General features: G+C 45.9%; 7 protein-coding genes across 7 annotated transcripts; 4 read left to right on the top strand and 3 right to left on the bottom strand.

Annotated features, from left to right (window-relative positions):
• Nucleotides 1–410: 410 nt before the first annotated feature.
• SETTUDRAFT_40941 (uncharacterized protein) lies at nucleotides 411–2,016 on the bottom strand (the record flags this gene model as incomplete). The annotated part of the gene is made up of 3 exons (XM_008022109.1): nucleotides 1,725–2,016; nucleotides 1,209–1,668; nucleotides 411–1,156 (listed from the first exon to the last, which is right to left on the bottom strand). The coding sequence occupies exons 1-3, from the start codon at nucleotides 1,812–1,814 to the stop codon at nucleotides 411–413; spliced, it is 1,296 nt and encodes a 431-aa protein (XP_008020300.1). The 5' UTR covers nucleotides 1,815–2,016.
• A 626-nt stretch (nucleotides 2,017–2,642) lies between these two features.
• Nucleotides 2,643–4,564, top strand: SETTUDRAFT_162600 (uncharacterized protein). The gene is made up of 5 exons (XM_008022833.1): nucleotides 2,643–3,111; nucleotides 3,162–3,516; nucleotides 3,578–3,734; nucleotides 3,781–3,939; nucleotides 3,990–4,564. Exons 1-5 carry the CDS (start codon nucleotides 2,764–2,766, stop codon nucleotides 4,489–4,491), a joined length of 1,521 nt encoding a protein of 506 aa, XP_008021024.1. The 5' UTR covers nucleotides 2,643–2,763; the 3' UTR covers nucleotides 4,492–4,564.
• A 42-nt stretch (nucleotides 4,565–4,606) lies between these two features.
• Nucleotides 4,607–7,290, bottom strand: SETTUDRAFT_153078 (uncharacterized protein; the record flags this gene model as incomplete). The annotated part of the gene is made up of 9 exons (XM_008022834.1): nucleotides 4,607–4,824; nucleotides 4,875–5,087; nucleotides 5,142–5,611; nucleotides 5,662–5,790; nucleotides 5,835–6,027; nucleotides 6,083–6,598; nucleotides 6,654–6,904; nucleotides 6,969–7,069; nucleotides 7,153–7,290. 9 exons carry the CDS (start codon nucleotides 7,288–7,290, stop codon nucleotides 4,607–4,609), a joined length of 2,229 nt encoding a protein of 742 aa, XP_008021025.1.
• Nucleotides 7,291–7,783: 493 nt separating this feature from the next.
• On the top strand, nucleotides 7,784–8,989 carry SETTUDRAFT_40944 (uncharacterized protein; the record flags this gene model as incomplete). The annotated part of the gene is made up of 3 exons (XM_008022110.1): nucleotides 7,784–8,030; nucleotides 8,084–8,518; nucleotides 8,574–8,989. The coding sequence occupies 3 exons, from the start codon at nucleotides 7,784–7,786 to the stop codon at nucleotides 8,876–8,878; spliced, it is 987 nt and encodes a 328-aa protein (XP_008020301.1). The 3' UTR covers nucleotides 8,879–8,989.
• A 92-nt stretch (nucleotides 8,990–9,081) lies between these two features.
• SETTUDRAFT_30565 (uncharacterized protein) lies at nucleotides 9,082–10,025 on the bottom strand (the record flags this gene model as incomplete). Its single annotated transcript, XM_008022048.1, has 4 exons — nucleotides 9,082–9,150; nucleotides 9,198–9,517; nucleotides 9,624–9,704; nucleotides 9,752–10,025. The coding sequence occupies 4 exons, from the start codon at nucleotides 10,023–10,025 to the stop codon at nucleotides 9,082–9,084; spliced, it is 744 nt and encodes a 247-aa protein (XP_008020239.1).
• A 4,288-nt stretch (nucleotides 10,026–14,313) lies between these two features.
• On the top strand, nucleotides 14,314–16,036 carry SETTUDRAFT_153080 (uncharacterized protein; the record flags this gene model as incomplete). The annotated part of the gene is made up of 3 exons (XM_008022835.1): nucleotides 14,314–14,504; nucleotides 14,561–15,044; nucleotides 15,080–16,036. The coding sequence occupies 3 exons, from the start codon at nucleotides 14,314–14,316 to the stop codon at nucleotides 16,034–16,036; spliced, it is 1,632 nt and encodes a 543-aa protein (XP_008021026.1).
• Nucleotides 16,037–17,433: 1,397 nt separating this feature from the next.
• SETTUDRAFT_85328 (uncharacterized protein) lies at nucleotides 17,434–17,598 on the top strand (the record flags this gene model as incomplete). Its single annotated transcript, XM_008022202.1, has 1 exon — nucleotides 17,434–17,598. A coding segment is annotated over one exon (165 nt), but the record flags the coding sequence as incomplete, so codon positions are not given.
• Between the last annotated feature and the right edge of the window lie 2,476 nt (nucleotides 17,599–20,074).

Genomic DNA, 20,074 nt, shown 5'->3' on the forward strand with positions numbered 1-20,074 from the left:
TAGCGATTTGCTTTCTTATCTTCCTACTTGTATTTTGCTGCGTACGTTTGTGGATTCTTGCTAGTGGCTTTTTTCCTATACTGTTCAAGTTGGCTTAGCCATTCTCTCTCTCCTAGCTGCTTAATTCGCGAGCTAGTAATAGCTAGGCTAGTTTTGCTAGTAGAAGGAGGGTCTAGCTCAGTAGCTTCTTTAGCTAGGGCGTCTGCTTTTTCGTTCCCAGGGATGTCTTGGTGGCCTGGTACCCAGTAGAGGCTAGGGCGTATACCTATCTCCTCTAGTTTCTTTGTTGCCTTTATACATCTAATTTGCCATTCTTGGCCTGGATTATTAGAAGCAGTCTTTAACCTAAGTAGAGCAGCTTGATTATCTGCATAGACTTTTATGTCGGTTCTCTTAGATAGCGTGCTTTTCTAGCGGTTTCCAGAAAACTCGAAGTTGGTGGTTGGTCGGTCGGTTGGTCCGACAGATCTAGTTAGCATGAAAACCTTGGGTTTGGCGGGCACACTTACACCTGCAGGGAAATAAACACCAGCAATAGTCTTTCCGCCCTCAGGGACAACTCTCTCGAGTCCTGTTGCGCTGGTTGGCCGGATTCGCATGACCTCACGGAGTGTGGCAACTAGCAATGGAAGATTTTGGACAACTTTATCGGGAGCTACCCAGTCGTCGTGTTGCATTCCGGGAAAAGCCTCATCCAGTTCAGCCTGTAGCCTCTTCTGGATAGCAGGGTCTCGCGATACGATATCTATAAAGTTCGTTATTGTGCTGCTAGTCGTGTCGCTTCCTCCGACAATGAAGCTGATCGACTCAGCAATCATCTCTTGCTCCTGAATTGCTCCATTAACATCCTTGGCTTGGAAAAGATAGGACAAAAGATCCTTTTCAGGATTCTTATTGTCTTTTCGTCGCTGGTATGCTGCTCGGCCAATGCTTTCCAGATTGGCTCTTGCGCGCAGACCAGCGCTCCAGAAGGAATCAAGAAAGTTGTACTTCATCAACGGACGAATGTAGGATGGAAGTGAGCCCAGAGCATTGAAAACCTCTCCTCGTCTATCAATCGTGGCAATGAGATTGTATGGGTCTTCTCCTTTTTCGATAAATCCAAATGAAGAACCAAAGGCAAAACGACCTATGATGTCAAAAGCAAGATAGTTGGCTGGATAATTGTTAGTATTCGTGACCAAGATGTGAAATCCTGCCTTTCATACTCCAAGTGACAAAGTCTATCACGGCACGGTCTCCCTTCACCATTCCCAAGAGCCTCGTCTTCCATGCCAGCAACTCAGCGTCCATGTACGGCTCGAAATCAGAAAGCGCCCGTGCGGAAAATGCGGGATTCAGGTATTTTCTCTTCCGTTGGTGTTCATCTACATCTCTGACGTTGAAAACGACTGGTGTGACCTGAAGGAATGCATCGTAGAAAACACTCTTCACAAAACCGGATTTGTGGCCGTAGATGACGTTGACGGCTTCAGGGTTGTTGATTGAAACGTGGCTGGGCGCAATGCGGACAAAGTCGCCATGTATTTTGTGTTGTTCCATGACAGCAGCTGATCGCCGTGTTTTTCGACACTGCTTTGCCAACCATATTGCTGAATACTTGGCCGAGAATGGCCCATGAATATTGTGGAGCGGTGAAAGAAAGTGCTCCGTTACTATTTTGGCAACCTGGAAGAAAGAAATTAGCCATTAATCCATGTAAGATGCACATTCGGGCGTCTAACGATGAGAATGAGAATGACAGCAAGGACTTGTGTCGGATTCCAATAAAATGGGTTCGCCCAGACGAAGCAACCATCATAGATCGAATGCATCGTCGTTATAGTCCGTGCGAATCAAGAGAATGAGAAAGGCAACACTGGCGCTGCGCGTGTTCCTCCTGTGCTGTGGACTGGAAGAATTCCCGCGCATCCGTGGTGATGTTTTGTTCGAGCTGAATGGGCGCGAATGATCTTTGGATGCAAGTCATATAACACAGGTGGTACTCTTGCTGATTTCCGGCATTGTAGTAATGCCATGGCGATTCCTGAATCGGAAGGTTTCCACGTTGATTGCACATGCGGGGCGGAAACGTCGCAACCGCACAATCGGGGAGTTAGGTTTGAAGCTAGAAGCGGATAACTACACCGCGCAATGGTACATGGTGATCATATTATAGAAGAAATATATCCGGGCATTCAGATGAGGTTGAACAGCCAGGAAAGGTTAGCTGCTGACACCAGCTGATTCTGCATCACCCCCCACCATCGCTGGTGCTGAAGTCGCTCGAGTTCCACGCATGGTTGAACACGACCTAATATTTTGACGCTAGTTCAAGTTGATCTGGCTAGGATAAGGGTGAAGCCATTACGATGCAATTTTATTCTGTTCGTAATATGGCGAGAAACGAAACTGAGGGTGGCTCGGCTCCGACGGAATCTTCATTCCAAAATGTGCGGGGTCGTATGCAATAATGCCGTGTTTGAAACCGATTGGCTCCGGAAGAAGCACAGCCCTCAGGTGCATATCAGAGGGAGCAGGAGTATGTGGCAAAATAGGTTTTATCGACATCCTAACTCCGCACACGCTTCCTTTCTCCCCGCACTTTCAGAAAAGCGACATTGGGGCTGCTAAAACACATGCAGTCAAGTAACAACGACTTGCCTTAGGGCTGCTAAGAGAAAACTTGAGAATCGATACGCTGTCTGCAGGTAATCAAAAGTTCAGGATCAACTGCTGTTAGCCCCTTGATTGCCATAATTTAACCAGCCTATTCCCACTGCCATGACAGCTACTTGCAATACAATCAACGGTACTCGCAATTCTGTTCCGAATGGAACTGCAACATCTCCTAAACTCGACCCAAGCAACAAAAATTCACCGCTCACGCCTACGCCGAGCTTGCCAGGCTACCCCACTCAATCCCTCAGATTTCTTCAGCATATCAGCTCTGGTATCCAATCACGGGATAGCAATGAGCCATACATCAAAGAACAACCGGCATGTCAAGCACGATTGAAGCTAAAGGTTGTAATTGTCGGCGCTGGTCTGGGAGGCTTAGCGACCGCTATCGCACTATCAAGAAGAGGACACTCAGTCGTGATTCTAGAGCAAGCGCCTCAACTGGGTGAAGTATGAGTGAAATCTTTTTGAGTCATTGCAATATTAAAACATGGATCTAGGTTGGTGCCGGAATACAAATACCACCAAATTCTGGACGGTTGCTTCACCGCTGGGGCGTGCACGAGCACTTACGAAAATTCCTAGTGCAGCCTGAGGATATGAATATCCGACGGTGGCAGAATGGGAAGGTTATAGGGCGCACCAGACTGGGCCATTCTTTCCAGGCTGATTTTGACGTACCGTATTATGTTGTGCATCGGGCCCACTTTCACGAAGCCATGTGCCTGCGAGCAAAAGAGTTAGGTGTTACGATAGAGCTCAACAAGGCAGTTGTCAGTTATGATGCCCAGAATGGGTCCGTTTTGATGGCAGATGGATCCATCGTAACTGGCGATATTGTGGTTGCTGCAGATGGTATGGAACAGACTTTCACAACCCTGCCATCGTTAAGTACGCATTGACTAACGCTTTCAAGGGATCAAGTCCAAGGCTAGAACAACACTCTACCCCGAAATGAACTATGAGCCTGAGTTCGGCGGATTTGCAGTGTATCGAGCAACTGTACCAGTGGAGAAAATGAAGAAGGAGCCCGATCTAGCATGGCTTCTTGAACAGCCCGACGTCAACATCTGGTAAGTGTGGTGAATAAAAGCCTGGCGCAGCGCTAAAGACTTTCAGGATCGGCGAGAAAAGGCACATCATGACCTATCAAATCACAGCAGGCGAATCTTTCAACATGGTTCTTTCTCACGTCGATCATTCGGATCCAGCGACTTGGACCACCGAAAAGTTCACTAAGCAGCATGTCCAGGAAGAATTCAGTGGATGGGATCCAAGGTGATATTCACAACTCTTAAGCAACGATATGCCACTAAATATCTACATAGCATTACCAAGGTCCTCTCACTGATTGACACGTGCACAAAATGGCCTCTACGAAGTGGCCGTAAGCTCCCTTCGTGGTCATCTTCAAAACTGATTGTTATTGGCGACGCGGCTCACGCGATGTTGCCATACATGTCGCAAGGGGCAGCCATGGCAGTGGAAGATGGCGCTGCTCTTGCTACCGTTTTGAATCACATTGCCAGCGTAGAAGAGATCCCGCTAGCACTGCGCGTATTTCAAAAGGAGCGCATCAAGCGCACTGGAGATATGATGGATGCAAGCGCTATAAATGGAATTCTCTGGCACTTTGCTGATGGGCCAGAGCAAACGGCACGAGATGCTTCTATGGCGGCCGAGGTTGCTGGCCTAGCGTATACGAGCAGCGCAAACCAGTGGAGCGATCCGACGACCTATTGGTGGGCGTACGGCTATGATGCGGAGCAAGTAATGGAACAGGCTTGGGATACAGCTGTGGCCGAGCTCAATGTAGAGAAGACATACTGATTGGGATTGGCAAGTTATAGTATGAAGGGAGCCGTAGACATGTAGTTGTCTGATTACATAAACTAGAATCATTCCGCTCCATCGGTTGATAATGCTCTCACTTTGGAAGCGCAATTCATGTCAAATGTGAGCCTGTGTATCTGCTCATGAAAGTGGAATCAGCCGGGTTTAAGAGTTCATTTGAGCCAAGCCCCAGGTGTGCGTCAGTAGAGTCGAAGAAATGTAGGTTATCGTGGGACCGTGCACTGTCGGAATACCCATGTGTGCTGAACCTTTCGAATAGGTCATCAGGCAGTCCAGAGGTGTCAAACCCAGAGTTTCTGTCTGTCATATCTATACAACAGGTCAAAAAGCGTATGTACAGCGAGAAGAGGCGTTCTTACATATCACCGACAGCCAGTTCGACAGTGCAGAGACATACCGCACACACTTTTCTGCCATCCTGTTCCCGCGAAATATCATGGAAAGGCATTCAGTTGCCTGTCGAAGGGATTCCATGGAAACATTCAGCTCTTCCATTCCCAACGGCAGATTGCACGTTTTTGTCTGGTGCTGGATGAGTAGAGCAGAATATAATACAAGCGACGCATTGAAGGCTGTAAAAGTGAGTTTAGAATGTTGGCGGGAGTCTGTGGCGCTGAATGACTTACTGTAATAAAGAGAAAACCACCACGCACCAAGCAGATAGCGAGGGGGACTGCTATGTTTCAAGGCCCAACTGGTGATGTTGACGATCATGGTTGCAGATTGGACACAAAGCTGGACACTATTGGCACTAACCTGCCGCAAGGTAGCTAGCTGCAACGGATCTACTTGTGACGCACCCAAACTCTCAAGGTACATGCACAAGAGTGGCCTGTGAGCAAGTATGCGGAGGTTGAGGAATCTTAAAGTCAAGATGACGCGTAATCGCGTAATTGTAAACTCGTTCGGCTCGTATTCCAGTTCATTTGATCCAATCAAAGATATTGACCTTGGCAAGTCGCGCTGCCACACAAAGAATCTTTGCTCGCATTTCAGGAGATAGGATGCATTTTCGAAAATGTCCACATGATCCACACACCCTAGATTGCTGCCATATAGGACATCGAAGATATCAGTCATGATCCGATAAAGAGTTCTGTGGAATGTCAGTAAAGCGATTTACGCAAGTTATGTTGCTCGACTGACATTGTCGCCGTGAACAGCTGTACGCTGACTTCGTCCTCCGATGGCGATTCGGCAAGCGGTTGGGGCAGTTCTATTTTGACATACTGCTCTGGGATAGACACGGGTCGTCCCATGGTCATACTCAGTGTTCTACTCAAGTTAAAATCGACCTTGAAATTGTTGATGACACTTACCTATCAAGCATGACACATCCATACCAAGTTCGTTTGCGAAACTCGCGCTCCAGAGGCGGGTATTGTCGGAGAGCGTCAGAAGAGTGTAAGCCTAATTGATAAGCCGCTTTCACAGCAAGGCCATGGATATTCCACGTCTCGATCGAACGCTCAGAACCTTGAAGGTACTGGCTCATCAGCAGCAGAAGTTGCACTAATGATCTGCCGTTAGTATGTGAATGGCGAGTGCATGGATATCCTTTGCATACCAATTTCGAGACTGGCGCCGTGCCGTATCTGTCGATCACAAAGCATCCAAGCGCGACGAAAGAAGACATCCGACTTGGATGCACGCTCCTGTGCAGAAAGCGTTGTGTCGTGACCCGTATTGGCGGTTGTTGCCATTGCAAGCACTACGTTGAGCAGACCAAGCCATGATCTCCGCACAGAGACGATGTCCATCAAAGAGAGCTGCTGGTAAGTCTGCAGAAAGCTTTCTTTATCAATGTACGGGAAAAGAATGCCAGTCGCACTGAAGTAAAGCTCTATGAGATGAAGAGTCTCTCCCTGAGGTGGCAGTATAAATGGTTCAGTGCCAATTGAGACAGCGCCAGAATTGTAAGCATGCACAGCTATCGGTGACGTGGGCCGAGATATACGCAGAGCGTGGCTTGTAATAATATAGTCCTCTGGAGATATCGGAGTACCAGCAGAGGCTGCATTCTTCAGAATGGTGGTTGTTGATCGAACAATGCGGCGTGTGAATGCGATATTGGAAGAGGGACCTAAGATTTCAGTTAGTTCCCCAGGACACAGAGCTTTCAGCAAGAATGTCGTCACCAAAATATCCAGAGTTCTGTTCCTCTGTGAAAACCATTGAGCCCATTCCATCAGCCGGATCTTCTAGCTCGGGTATATTGCCCGCACTGCCTTCTGGCTGCTGAGGCGGAGCATTGCTGAGGAGTATAGACGAATGGGCTACATGTGTAGCCTTTTCGCTTTGCAAATCTTCAATCTTGCTCACTCTGGTAGATAATCCTGTAAAACCACTCTCGAGGCATGCGAGACGAGCCTGGAGGGCGTCAATGAGTCTGCGTTAAGGTCAGCTCCAAACAACCGCTGCCATGGCCGTTTAATCGGCTAGTATATGCTAACTCTTTGGAGGCGGAATTTTTGGTCAGAGTGCTGGTATTGGAATATACACAGTCAAGGCCGTAGTCTCTGCAAGTGGAGCACCTTGGCCGTAGTCCATCACACTAGCAGGGCCACCTAACAATTAGCAGAGATGACGCGACAGGGCTGCAGTCCAGGAGCACAGACGCAGAGTGTTGTCACTTACACGTGATTTGCGCTGTCTGCAGCTTGTGCATGCAATTATGATCCTATTCCTTTTCGCTGGCCTTGTTGGGGCCCCGTCATTGGCTCGTGGGTCGGTATTGGCTGCGCGGCGATTCCCGCTTGTGGATGCAGACGCCATCGCCCTGTGGGACCGGAATATCGTCCCGACCCAAGGTGTTGGAGGTTGGAAGATAGTGAAGGATGACCACCGCCCGGCGGTCGCGTTGCAGCAGCACACCGCGGATTTAACGAAAGGCCGCATGAGACACGCATACCCCGCAGTTTGTTCACGCAATAATGCCGCCATCTGGGCGCGGCTGCTCTTCGGTCGGAACAAAGTTACTTAACTCCCCGTCAATATCTGCAGGCTGCAGCTGACTGCCGAGGTACAGTACTGCCGCAGTTTGCTGTGCTCTCGTTGACTTGCTAACTCCGAACCACCATGAGACACATCCGGTAAGTCCGGATGTGCGGCATCTTACCCATGCTGACAATGCTATGTAGGACTGCAGGTGGATGGCCCGATGATAAGGAGTAGATACTCACAGATCTGATGCCTCGTTCCAGCTGTGAGTGAACAGTATTTGACTTCGATCTTCTTTAGCCATCAGTTATTCATGAATTTCCAAGACATGGCCCCACAACATCACGATGAAACATCACCTGCCGTGGAGAACCTGCTAAAAGCAGCGGAGGAGCTTCAGACAAAGCCCCTTTGGGTACAAATGGCTCGCTTGAACCCCCCACTACCAAATCCAAAATGCAAGCCGCATGTATGGGACTATGCGAAGATAAGGCCCAAGCTCTTAGAAGCTGGAAATCTTGTCACCGAGAAGCAAGCTGAGCGCCGAGTGCTAATGCTCATCAATCCAGCTCGTGGTATGCCTTCATTGGAGATACACTTGTATCATTCCGAATTGACACTGATGCAGATGCTCCGTTCACCACGGATACCATTTATGGCGGTCTTCAGCTGGTCATGCCTAATGAAACAGCGCCAGCACATCGCCACACTGCTTTTGCCTGTCGTTTCATCATTGAAGGGCAAGGCGGATTTACTGCTGTGCATGGAAAGCGAATTAAGATGCAACGAGGTGATGTTATTCTAACGCCCACGTGGAACTGGCATGACCACGGCAAAGACGGCTCTGGTCCGATGATATGGCTTGATGGATTGGACCTGCCAAATTTTGTACACTATCCTGTGCACTTTGTCGAGCATTACACCGATCCTCGATACCCTGCCCAGGATGTCGACAGCTCAACCTCACCAATCGTATTCCCCTGGTCGGAAATGAAGCAGCAGCTGGATGAGGCTGCTGAAGCAGTGACCGAACTCCCGTATTTGAAACCAGATGGGTCCGAAAGTGAGCCTTTTTTCCCTGTGGAAGAGCTGAATGGAAAGCTGATTCTTTGCTCTAGTTAGTCGTACTCTGGGCGCTTCTGCAACCCGGATTCCTGCAGGGAAGTCAGGAAAATCTGTACAGGAGACCACTTCCTCAATTTTCCACGTCATTGAAGGTTCAGGGCGCACCACGATTGATGGGAGAGATTATGCTTGGAAGAAAGGAGACACATTCTGTGTTCCATCATGGCATGATTATCAGCATCACGCTGACAGCAATGAAACGACGTACTTGTATAGGATCCATGATGGACCTATGATCAAAGCGCTGGGGTTCTATCGATACAAGGGACAGGATCTGGAGTCCCTTGTATCTGACTAAATCTCTTGGAAAAGCGAAGTTTGTTGAACTGATTAGAAACGAATCATACTAAAACACCCTCAATCGCGTTTTCAGCATATGCATCGCAACATTATTGTTACGCTGATTCAAGGTAACAGATTCAAAGTAACACAATGGTACAAATACGCATTTGGGATTCAATCTATCGAGCAAAATGTGCGGTATTCTTCAAGGTTCCTATCTTATTGATATGTACATGCATGATTGTACCTAGTATCAGGGACTTTGGTGGTCTGAGACCAGCCCAGTGTCTGTAAAGAGATTAGTAGGTCGAAATTCGGGAATTGCATGTGCGTACATCCTGGAGTGCGGTCACAATAACGGAGCCTTTTCGTAAGATTGTGCCCTGAGATAGATAGTAGACTAGACAGGCGCATTCGAATAGCGAATCACTTAGAAATTCTTCTCGCCTAAGTTTGCCATCGACAATAGTCTGCAAGCGCAACTCTCTGGGGTCGCCAATAAGCGAGGATGAGATAAGAGCTAGCCCAAGAGGAGCGTAGGTGTCGAAAACTTTGGAAAACCCCCATTGCGGCACATTTCGTGAGAGCTTGGGATTACGCTGGAGCTTTCGTGACGAAATATGGTTTCCTGCAGTGTAGGCAGCCACGTCATCAACTGGTTGCTCCAAAGGAACATTTTTAGTATTTTACTAACGACTAGGACGAGCTCTCCTTCATCATTGACCTAGCTGTCTTGTGCAATCGTGGGGATTACTACATACATCTTGGCCATGATCTTGAATAAGCTGTATGGTTTGAAAACGATGAATGGGAATGGGTCGGAGTTCGACCGGCTTCGCGAACTGCATGGATTAGCGAAGTCTGACTGCAGCCGATATTCATTGCCTACTGTGTTTCGCATAATTGAGGCCTACACAGCGTAGGATATCAACATCCTCTTGCCCTAAAGGGCCAAGAATAGTCTTAACCGTGACCGCCTTATCCGACACCTCTGTATTGCCACATGTGTCAAATATATCGTCTCTAATAATAAATTTTGCTTGCAACTTGTTCCCTTCCACCACACTAACTAAATGGAAATCTTCGGTTAGGAGGATTGGTTCCCACGAAGAAGGCGGTTGTCGGTCGCGATAAAGCAAATCTCGGTTCCATGCAACCTGCATATCACTGTTTGTATTATCAAGCGAACCCTCTTTTTATGTCTAAGATATATTGTAGACGTCTTATCTACTTGCCTCGAAAAGACAAGAAGCTTAAAATTTGGGTATCTCGGGCTGGATACAAAAGTGGTTAAGCCGGCGGCCTTGTACTCACACTATTTACGGGGAGATAATGGCTCACCCAATTAATTAAATAAACCGCCTTAGTTTCAGATAACTGTCAATTGTCATTGAGATCTAAATTAGATAACGATTGCTAGGCTACATTGATGATGCAGTAGTGGAACATTCTGGAAGAACACTTGGAACCAGGAAAATTGCAGGACAAGACAGCGAAAAGCATGATTACCTAGGCGAGCGCTTAGAGGTTTCAGCTCGAGGAAGATCCAAGCTGCCCCGCGATGACCTTATGCATGAATTCGGTAAGTGAAGACCCATCACTGTATAGAAATAAATCGCTTTGTATTTGCGTTGCGAAGAACGTGGTTCATCCAAGTTTCTGGCTCGATGTTTTGAGGACCAGGCTCTCTATATTGTTAGCAATAGAATTGGGCGGCTCTATATTATCATTGTGTAAAGGTCTATTTGTGCTCCTGGTAGCTTCTTAGACACTTGGCAACCATACCAGTATCTATTGCTGCTCGAGGTTTAAATCAGGGGCTGAATGTACCGCCGCCAATCTATAACGCCTCCTGATAAGAACAATAAGAAATCAAAGTCTAGGTCACCTGATGTTATTAATAGAGGCCTAGAGAAACGTGATCTTGTAGAGAGATGCGTGAGAGATTTACCATACAAAGCTTCTATATTCGATACACAAGATACGAAAAGCTATTCATCAATCATTCTTTGATTTCTCTATTTTCAAACCCACAGAGTTCTTAGTAGGTATTATATTCATATTAAAAGAAATAATTACTCATATAACTAACTAGCCCATACTACTGTTTACTGGTTCAGTAATGTATGACAATAGGGACCCCGACGCATCTAGCAAGTCCAGAGTTGCCAGGGATGTTGCAAGTGTTGAATTCATAGAATTTGTTTATATCCGCGAACCAGGGCGACTGGCAAGAGAGATACGTATAGTTGAATTCAGGGATGTATGTAGAATTGGGAGAATTGTTCATGCAGCACGATGTCTATAAGTAGAGGATGGGTATTAGCCTACTTTGTGTTGGCATAGTGTGGAAAATAGGACTTACGGGACCACCAGCGTAGACGCAGCAGTTTAAACCACCAGGGTTGCCATAGATACCATCCCAAGTTGGGCAGGTGCCAAGAGGTGGAACAGCTTGAGGCGCAGGGGCAGCAAGGATGCTAGTGGCGGCCGCGAGGGCGAAGACGATAGTAGAAGCGTACATTATAGTTACTTGACGAGATCGTAGCTGAGTAATTAATCAAGATGTAGTTAAGGAAGTGGAATGTGAAGTGAAGATGATGGGAGGACTGAGGATAATATATTAGTAAAGTTCGGGTGTCTTTACTAGGAATAGCAGTATCCGGCCAAGTAATAACTGATTTCCTGAAAGAGAAGGACGTAAATATTGGTTCTAGCCCTATGAAAACAATTCAACTGAGTCGATCTTAATCTGCATAAAATATGACACGGTACTTCTTGTCTAGATATTAAAGCTTGCAGGGATGTCCTCGCAAACCACCGTGTACCTGTCCAAGGAGATCGTCGAGTAGTATTCTTATAGGATATAGCTTGATTACCATTATTGATGTATCAACAGAGGGCAAATTTCATATCACTAGGTTCTTGAGCATAGGAAAGAAAAGCCTTGGCTCACAAGGTCAACAGAGTTGTTAGCGAAGAATATGCAGTTAGAAACAGCAAAAGTCATTCGCCTTGCCACTGAGATAGTATCGCCCCACGAGTAAGCAGAGGTGCGCATGAGTAGGCTTGGCCCGAATATGAGCGGTACGTTTTGTTACTTACAGTAATGTAGCCGCGCGGTAGTTATTGCGAGTTGCTTAACACAGCTAGTCTTTATCTATAAAGCCGTTAGTCTTGCACCATTAAAACAGAACTTGAAATAATGGTGGAAAGCAGGGGTAGAATGCCAACTATCCCCGCATTAATGCGCATCCCTGCTTACTAGCAGGATGATGCTGTCTTGGCAGCAGGGCGAATAGCTTTTGCCGTGAGAAACGAGCCAGAAGAAATACAGGAACAGGCCAGCTATGACAGGGCTACAACTATAATTATTGATAGAGCCTGCTGTTAACTCTAGGGAATAGTCTGTAAGGGAATATAAATCGCCAGAACGGGTCGCATAACATAGTGCCCGTGTATCCCGTGCTCAAAGCTTCCCGGCCAATTTAATTCCAAGCCGACGAGCAAGAAGACATACGCGTCTGCTCGGTCCTTCTCTGTGGCAAACAATTAGCTATTCCGAGAAGGGGATACAATTCCGTCGTTTGTTTTAAGACTGATCTTCACGTGCGGACACTGCGGCTTTCACAACGTAGTATAGTACACGATATTTAGTAGTAGTAGTGAAGTTCAATACCCTATATCTTATGCACTTAGTAAAGGATTTTAGTGTATTTGAACTGATCAGATTAGCAGTATAATAGTAGTAATCTAGATATGCTATGAGCATAAGGAGTAGAAATATCAATCAACTCCCCTCTCTCTTCAAGTAAAATGTACAGCATCATTATATATAGCTGTAGTACACTACTGAGTTCTATTAGTACTAACATCAAAGAATAAACCAATTAGCTTAAGTATAAGATAGTGAACTGAATTGGCTCTGAACCGATACAGTCAGTGGTAGTGTCACGACATACATGGTTCGGCTCTAGATACTGCTAATGCAGCATACTGTACCTTTTTGGGCACGTGGTGGTCTAGGTGGAGCTGAGCTGGATATCGTCACAGGTAGAGGATATGGAGAGAAGTTCAAAGGGCCTATCTAATAACTACGCCCAGGATAGAGGTAGAGGCATTGTAAACAACGTTTGGTGGCGAAGGTACAGCTATTAGAGAAGAAATAAGGCTATACTAAGAAATAGAAGATACTCACACAAATCTGAAAAATACATACAATATTAGTGAACTTATTTAGATACCGTATATACCAGATCCGGTCCGAATGTAGCCATCTCTCAACAGATCGTATGAAAATTTTTTGTCTTACTGCTTACTCTCTCTCTAGAAATAATTCCCGCACTTTCTATTTATTAACTACTTCTACCTCTCTAGTTACGTAGAGGAAAACACTAGTAAATATTGTTAAGGCCCCCTTGCCCATTCAACAAATCAAAGCCAACGCCCTACTACTATTTGTACTATCAATCGAACTCAACATTTGAATAATGAAGGTATCGCTACTATGCCTTACAAGTCTTCTCTGCTGTATAGAGCTGATAATTACTCAGGGTCTTCGTGTCGCTATTATCTACATCATCGCAGTTGGATCAGCTAAGATCCATGCCTGTGCTGGTTACCAGTACTGCGCCTGCTCTGATAATGACACCAACGATGGTTTCGACGACGTAGCAACTTGGAATCTCTGCGTCGGATCGCAAGATGGGTTTGTGAGAAAATTCGATAGTAATGCACGCTACTACTGTGAGGTTAGGGATCCAGTTAATTATGAATGGAATAACTGTGAGTGGAAACAAGCGTGCAACAACGGTCATCCTGAGAACTGTTGGGGTAAATTTTCAATCTGGGACTAGTTAATAGGCACGAAGTAAGCGAAAGTGGGTAGTTAGTAGTAGGAAAGAATAGCACACCTGTAACATGAATTTTCGTTTTCTATTAGAGCAAAAGCGCGGTTTATACACTTAAAGCTGACTTGGAAGGCGGTGAAGAAGCTAACTAGACATACAGCAATGTAGTACGTAACACAAAGTAGTATTGGGTTAGTTTCTATTATAGTTTGCCGGCAATCGCTACATGGCCGTACAGCTATTCACTTTGGATCAGTAATCACATGGCAATAGTGTGCTCTCTGTGCTCTTTTAGGAGGATAGGAAGACTGGCAAGAACAAGACTAGCAGACGCTAACATAATGTACTATCTAGATAAAGCTGTTTACTAAAGCGCTAGCAAGTTTTTATTTTACTATATCTTTTTGTGTGTACATATATTCTAGATAGACCAAATATTATACAGAGATTATACAGCCGTCGGGGTATTTTGTGTGTAACATGCGTCGTGCGCTCTACGTGCTCTATTTAGGATAAATATGATGATTTTTGAACCACGAAAGCTCCTCGGGCTGCATATCATTATTCTACATACACAAATTATTGTCGGCATCCTGCGATAATGGACAGCCCGAAGCCTACGGGCACCACTACCATTCACATTCAAGGACTTGGAGATGCGAGAGGACTTGTTCTATCGAGCGGCGTAAGGCAATTCTTTGGAATTCCATACGGGAGGCTCTCAAAGAGATGGACACGGGCTACTATGGCTACTTCCTGGGAAGACTCATACCATGATGGTACAGTACTTGGGTGCGCATTCACATATTGTGATTCATGATCTCTTACTAAATCATTTCTTTCCCTAGACCATCTCCTCCAAGTCCCCCTGAATTTACCTTCGATGATGAGCCCAGTACTCTTCTCCCAGTACCTCCCTTTGCGCATCTAGGTAAAGCCACAGTGGATGAACTCAATTGTCTCGTCGTCAACATCACAGTTCCACCCCTTTCGATGTCGCGTAGAGGCGGACCATGGCCGGTTATGGTCTTCATACACGGCGGCGCTTTTCTCTCCGGCTCCAGCAATCTCCCTGCATATGATATGGGCAGACTGGTGTCTCATTCTGTTACAATTGGAAAACCAGTAGTAGGAATTACTATCAGTTATCGTGTGAGATTTGGAGGTTTTCTTGCTTCCAAGGTCATCCGCACGGAATTGGAACGAGATGGCTTCTCTGGAAACGGAAACTTTGGTCTTACGGACCAGCAGCTTGCCTTGAACTGGATCCAAAGATACGTGCACGAGTTCGGCGGAGACTGCAAAAATGTCACTATTTTGGATGCTCTGCTGGTGGGGCTTCGGTAGGCCTTCAATGCGCTGCCAAGGAGCCCGTTTCTTTTCGCCGTGCCATATCGATGTCTGGAACAGCCATATCGTTCCCTTGCTGGTCTGAAGCAGAGCATGAACTCTGGTTCCGGGCTCTACTAAAAGCAGCAAAGATTCCCTATGACTCTCCAAATGCCCTACAAAAGCTTCGTGCCGTGCCTGAGCGTCAGCTTGCGGCATTATCATCATCAGTCAATGGTGTCACAGCAGGTTCCTGCCTGCCTTGTGACGATGGCTTCTTTCTAGACGCCAAGGCTCTCTACGATCCTGATAGAACCACGGAGATATTTCCTCAAGATCTTGAGTCTTACATGGTGGGTGATGCGCGCGATGAAGGTATGATCTTTGGCTACGACATTTCTCTGGACGGCAATGATCGCTCTTATCTCCTCGGTGTTCTTCTACGCCATATGTCTTCGGATGCTGCCTCTGAGATACTCAAGCTCTATCAAGTCGGCCCCGAGCTTCCCACAGCAGATATCCAGCATACCATGTGCCTCATGGCTGCCGACGCGATTTTCCACATGCCGACATGGTTATCTGCTCAAAGGTCTCCGATCAAAAGTACCACTTATGCGTACCATTTCGATCAGGAGTCCACAATTCCGGGCGAAGGCCTCGGTCTTGCACATCATGCGCACGATTTGATGTATATCTTTGGAAACTGGCCAGAGACGCCGGGTGCAGGCCAACTGGAGCTTTCCAGACGCATGCAGAACGCTTATATTCGTTTTGCATACGGGAAAGAACCTTGGGAATGTTTTGAGAGCAGAGGGTGCTGGAAGACGTGGGGCCCAGACTGTACCGAGTCGCTGCAGAAGGAAGAGCACGAAACGAGTTCCACAAGAAGATATCAGCGAATGAAAGAAATTGTTAGGAAGAGGCTTTGGAAAGAGTTTGCAGCAGCTATGGATGAAGTTGCTTACAAGCGGTCTAAAATCAAGGAGGGTCTATAGACAATGGTCACGAGTACGCTGCTCCCTGAGGTCATGGCTAGACCCCATTGATACTTAAGCCTAGATACGCGTCCTCTCTCCTTCTACGATGTACTTGCGCTGCAGTTGTCGTTGCGCAGAATCAAAATCGGAATCTTACAATCAAGCTTGCGACCCCTCCATGCGCTACTTACTATCCGTGCGCAGCCAACGAGCCAGTACAGTCAACGAGCCACCCCACCAAACTGCCGCATCGTGAACCCACCCACCTTTAACGCGTTGTAACTCCACAACTATAGATCTAATTTAAGAAGCAATTAAATATATTAAATTGCGTAAGGCTAGAGATAAATTCTTGTACCGCTAAGTTGCAAAAATATTTAAAGTTAATTAAATAACGCTATTGCAATAGCACAAAGGCGCACAACTATCTAAAGTTAAATAAGCTGCCTAAGACCGCTAAAATCTTAACCTACAATAAGAGTATAAACTTATGCTGTACATAGAACGTTATACTTGCTAAGGGCTTCCTCCTACGCGTGAAATGATACAAAATTTCGCGGCAACGATAGTTAAAAATAAGGTTTCCACAGCCTGTAACGATGTTACAACTTCGCCAAGTATTGAGCCAATCCCAGAGCCGGATCGGAGGAAGTACCTGCCGCCCTTCATCAGCCATTCGCCCGAGGTCGGATCCGAATTCGGACCCGACTAGGATAGGTATATATTGAGACACTCCCTGTAGCTAGCTCTGTAGACTTTTGATATCCTTTCGTACAAGGCCTATAGGTGGCTTGTTGAATCTAGGCTCTTTGTGATCCCACGCACTCCCATATGCCTCTGAGTGATCCTACGACCGAAACAGATCCGACCTGCCTTACCTGCGCCGTTACACAGCCTAGGTTTCTTGCTTTCTATATTTCTATGCTAACAAGCTTACTATTAAATAGAGCACTAGGATTAATTGCAAACGTTACAACGCTAATTTAGAAGAAAGATATAGTCTATACTTTAACTTATTACATTCTAAAATACAAGAGTATAACGTTAACGCGCGTAATACCTAAAATATAGATAAGAAGGGCTTCTTTATTAGCATTACAAACCGCATAAAGCGCGTCTTTTCTAAGGCACTATAGGCGTTAGAAGAGATTAAGGTAGCGATATAGGATAGCAATAGAGAATAGGTAACGCTGCTAGCTTGCGTATGCGCTTCTAGTAAGGTATTGCCGCCCGCTATTATCTATAAGGGCACTGCTAGGATTTAATTAAGCTAGGTTAACGCTGTTAAGGTTGCAAAACATAAGATTTTCTTCTTAAACTTAGCGATAGGATAGAGTAATAATAATATTAGTATAGCGTGGCTTAAATAGGTATTTAAATGCTTCACGAAGCTAGAAGCAAGACAGGATTACTAGCTTCTAATCCTTAATAGCTACAGCAGCCATGTATCAACTAATTTTATAGATGTCTACAATGGCAACCGCATCCTGTTAGCTATCTTTCCACCCCACGCAACCTATAGCTTGCAGCTACTTAATGTAGTTATGTTCGCTCTAATGTTGAAAGTATACTTAAAATAACTTAATCGCCACCTCTACGAGTCCTACGGCACGGCAAAGGCAACAAAAAGAGAGTTCTTTAGCCTCTTTTAGCCCGCTTAGAGCTCTATAAAAACTCTAGATCTTATTAAGAAGAGTTTTTAAGTTACTAGGGTGTGGCTAATAGATACTTAGGTTATCCTAAAACGCTTTAACAAACACCTGTAATAATAAGATAAGACTCTAGAAATTAGGCAGCATAGCGATAGTAATAGCTGGCGTAAGCTGTGAAAAGTTTTTAACGCTGCAGTTAGAGATAAGTTAAAAGTTAAAGCCTAGCAGCTTAACGCTTTATTTTAGTCTTTATAGGTTTAAAACAAGCTTCTCTACTATAAGAATAAGTATCTCAATCGCTCGCTTAACACTAAAACAAACGCTAAGAAGAAGAGCAAGACACTAGACCTTTAATAGCGCGAGGAGTATCATAGTGGAGCAGTATTCTAGTCCCTAAGAAAGCTCCGCGAAGCCAGGTATCGCGAGAGCGTACGAGAAGAGCAAAAGAAGCAGGAACAACTCTAAAAAGCTAAGGATAAGGAACTTAAGGCGGTGGTAAAGCTCTATAATCTTAAAATTTTAGAAGCTGCAAAAGTTGCTTAATAGGAAGCTAAAATAGAGCGTAAGCGTAAGCAGAAACAGCGCGCTAAAGAAAAGGCAGCTACCTAGGCGCTTAAACAACAACAACAAGCTGCAATACTAAAAAAAACTCACGATACAGTAAACAAGCGTAAGCGAGAAGCCTTAGTTAAGCTAGTAAAAAAACTAGCAAAGCGTTGTTGTGTTGTTGCTCTATTAAGCTAGGTAGTTAAGGGTCCGCCTTAGGCGCCCTTCCTACCTAAGTTTAGCCTACACACCCGCTAAATTAAGACGCTAGTAAGATATAAGTAGTGTAAACGCTTTAGTAGCGTCTATATAGTAATATACCAAAAGATCTCACAATAATAGCTTTTGTAGGTGGCTTAATAACCTTATCTTTTTAGTTGTCTAATCTTGGTGGGGTGGCTCGTTGACTATACTAGCTCGTTGGCTGCGCACGGATAGTAATGCAATTAGCAATAATACTTATAGAGGAGAATAAGAAGCTACGTGAAGAGAACTAGCGTTAGTAGCAAAAGCAAGATTAACAGCGTTAATATATTGCTTCTAGTAGGGTACTCTAGGTGTAGTAGGCTTAGCAGCTTATGGCAGAGGTAGAAAGGTTACTTATAGAGGGTAGCTAGAACTAGGCTAGTAAGTGACGTTAGCGCGCGCCGCTAACGTGCACAGAGTATAACGTTAAAGGATATACTTAGACTTTATATAGAGCTAAATAGTAAACTATATATTTTAATTTTATATTATTTTAATACGTTGTTGTGGCTTAATTGCGCAGAACGTCGCGCGAAGTTTGGTGGGGTGCCCAGTGTAACGGGCTGAACGCCCTTTGGATAGCTCCTCGATGGAATCTCGGTCAAGCAGCAGACGCCAGGTCTTACTCTGCAACCCGGCATCTGTGCGAGGCCTGAGCGGCGCCCAGACGACGCGCTCAGACACTCGGTGCAACCTTTCTCCGACAAGTAAATAAACACCACGCAAGTAGACTCTATAGCTCTCTATTGAATACAACCTCTTGTATACCTCGCGATTGCTCCCTAGAGCGTAGCCTCTTACATTTTGTATTTGATCCCAATTAGACATAAGCCTTAGGCGGACTATCTTCTAACTAAGTTTTAGAGCGTGTTGTTAGTGCGAGCTAGTAACACAGAGTTGGTGCTGCAATAGGTACAAAAGGCCTTTAGTGCAGCGAGAAGGTAGACTGTCGCAAGACAGTACACCTAGGGCAGAGCTTCGCAGGAAGTTCAGCCGTGAGAGACAGTAGGCGATTTAGTCGCCCAGGACTTGTCTAGGAAGTCCTACCGTGTCTTGGAAAGCCGAGCCGTAGGCGCAACGTCGCGTGATAAACTACCTAAAGGCCACTCGGGCCTAGCGTACAGTTAGCTAGAAGCGGACGTTGTAGTGAGAAGTCCTGTCGATCCTCTATCGGACGGGGTGCAGGCCGTGCGATTACTCTCAATTAGAGACGAGATCCCACGAGCGAGACGGCAAGACGCGAGTCTTCCTAGGGACGCGACACGATAGCAGCCAAACGCTGTTTAGAACTAGCTAGAAGAGAAGTACAGCCGAAGGTAAGCCCTACTAGTCCTCACCGACGAGGAGTAGGCCGCAGTCAAGGACTGCGCGAGCGGATCGAAGAGCGACTGGAAGCCCTGCATATTAGCAGGCAAAGAACGAGACGTCTAAAACGAATTAGGCAATGGAGATTAACGTTCCAAACTTGAATGTGGAAGAGCTGGCGGCGTACGCTGCTGCCAAGAACCAGGCAGGAGTATCAGATGAAGAGATCCTGCGCGAAATTACACAAATGCTTAGAGAGGACGGATGGAAGGAGGCAGCAATCAGGCCAACGATTGAAGCGGTCGCC

Source organism: Exserohilum turcica, assembly GCF_000359705.1.
Source record: "Exserohilum turcica Et28A unplaced genomic scaffold SETTUscaffold_1, whole genome shotgun sequence".
NCBI classification, from domain to species: Eukaryota; Fungi; Ascomycota; class Dothideomycetes; order Pleosporales; family Pleosporaceae; genus Exserohilum; species Exserohilum turcicum.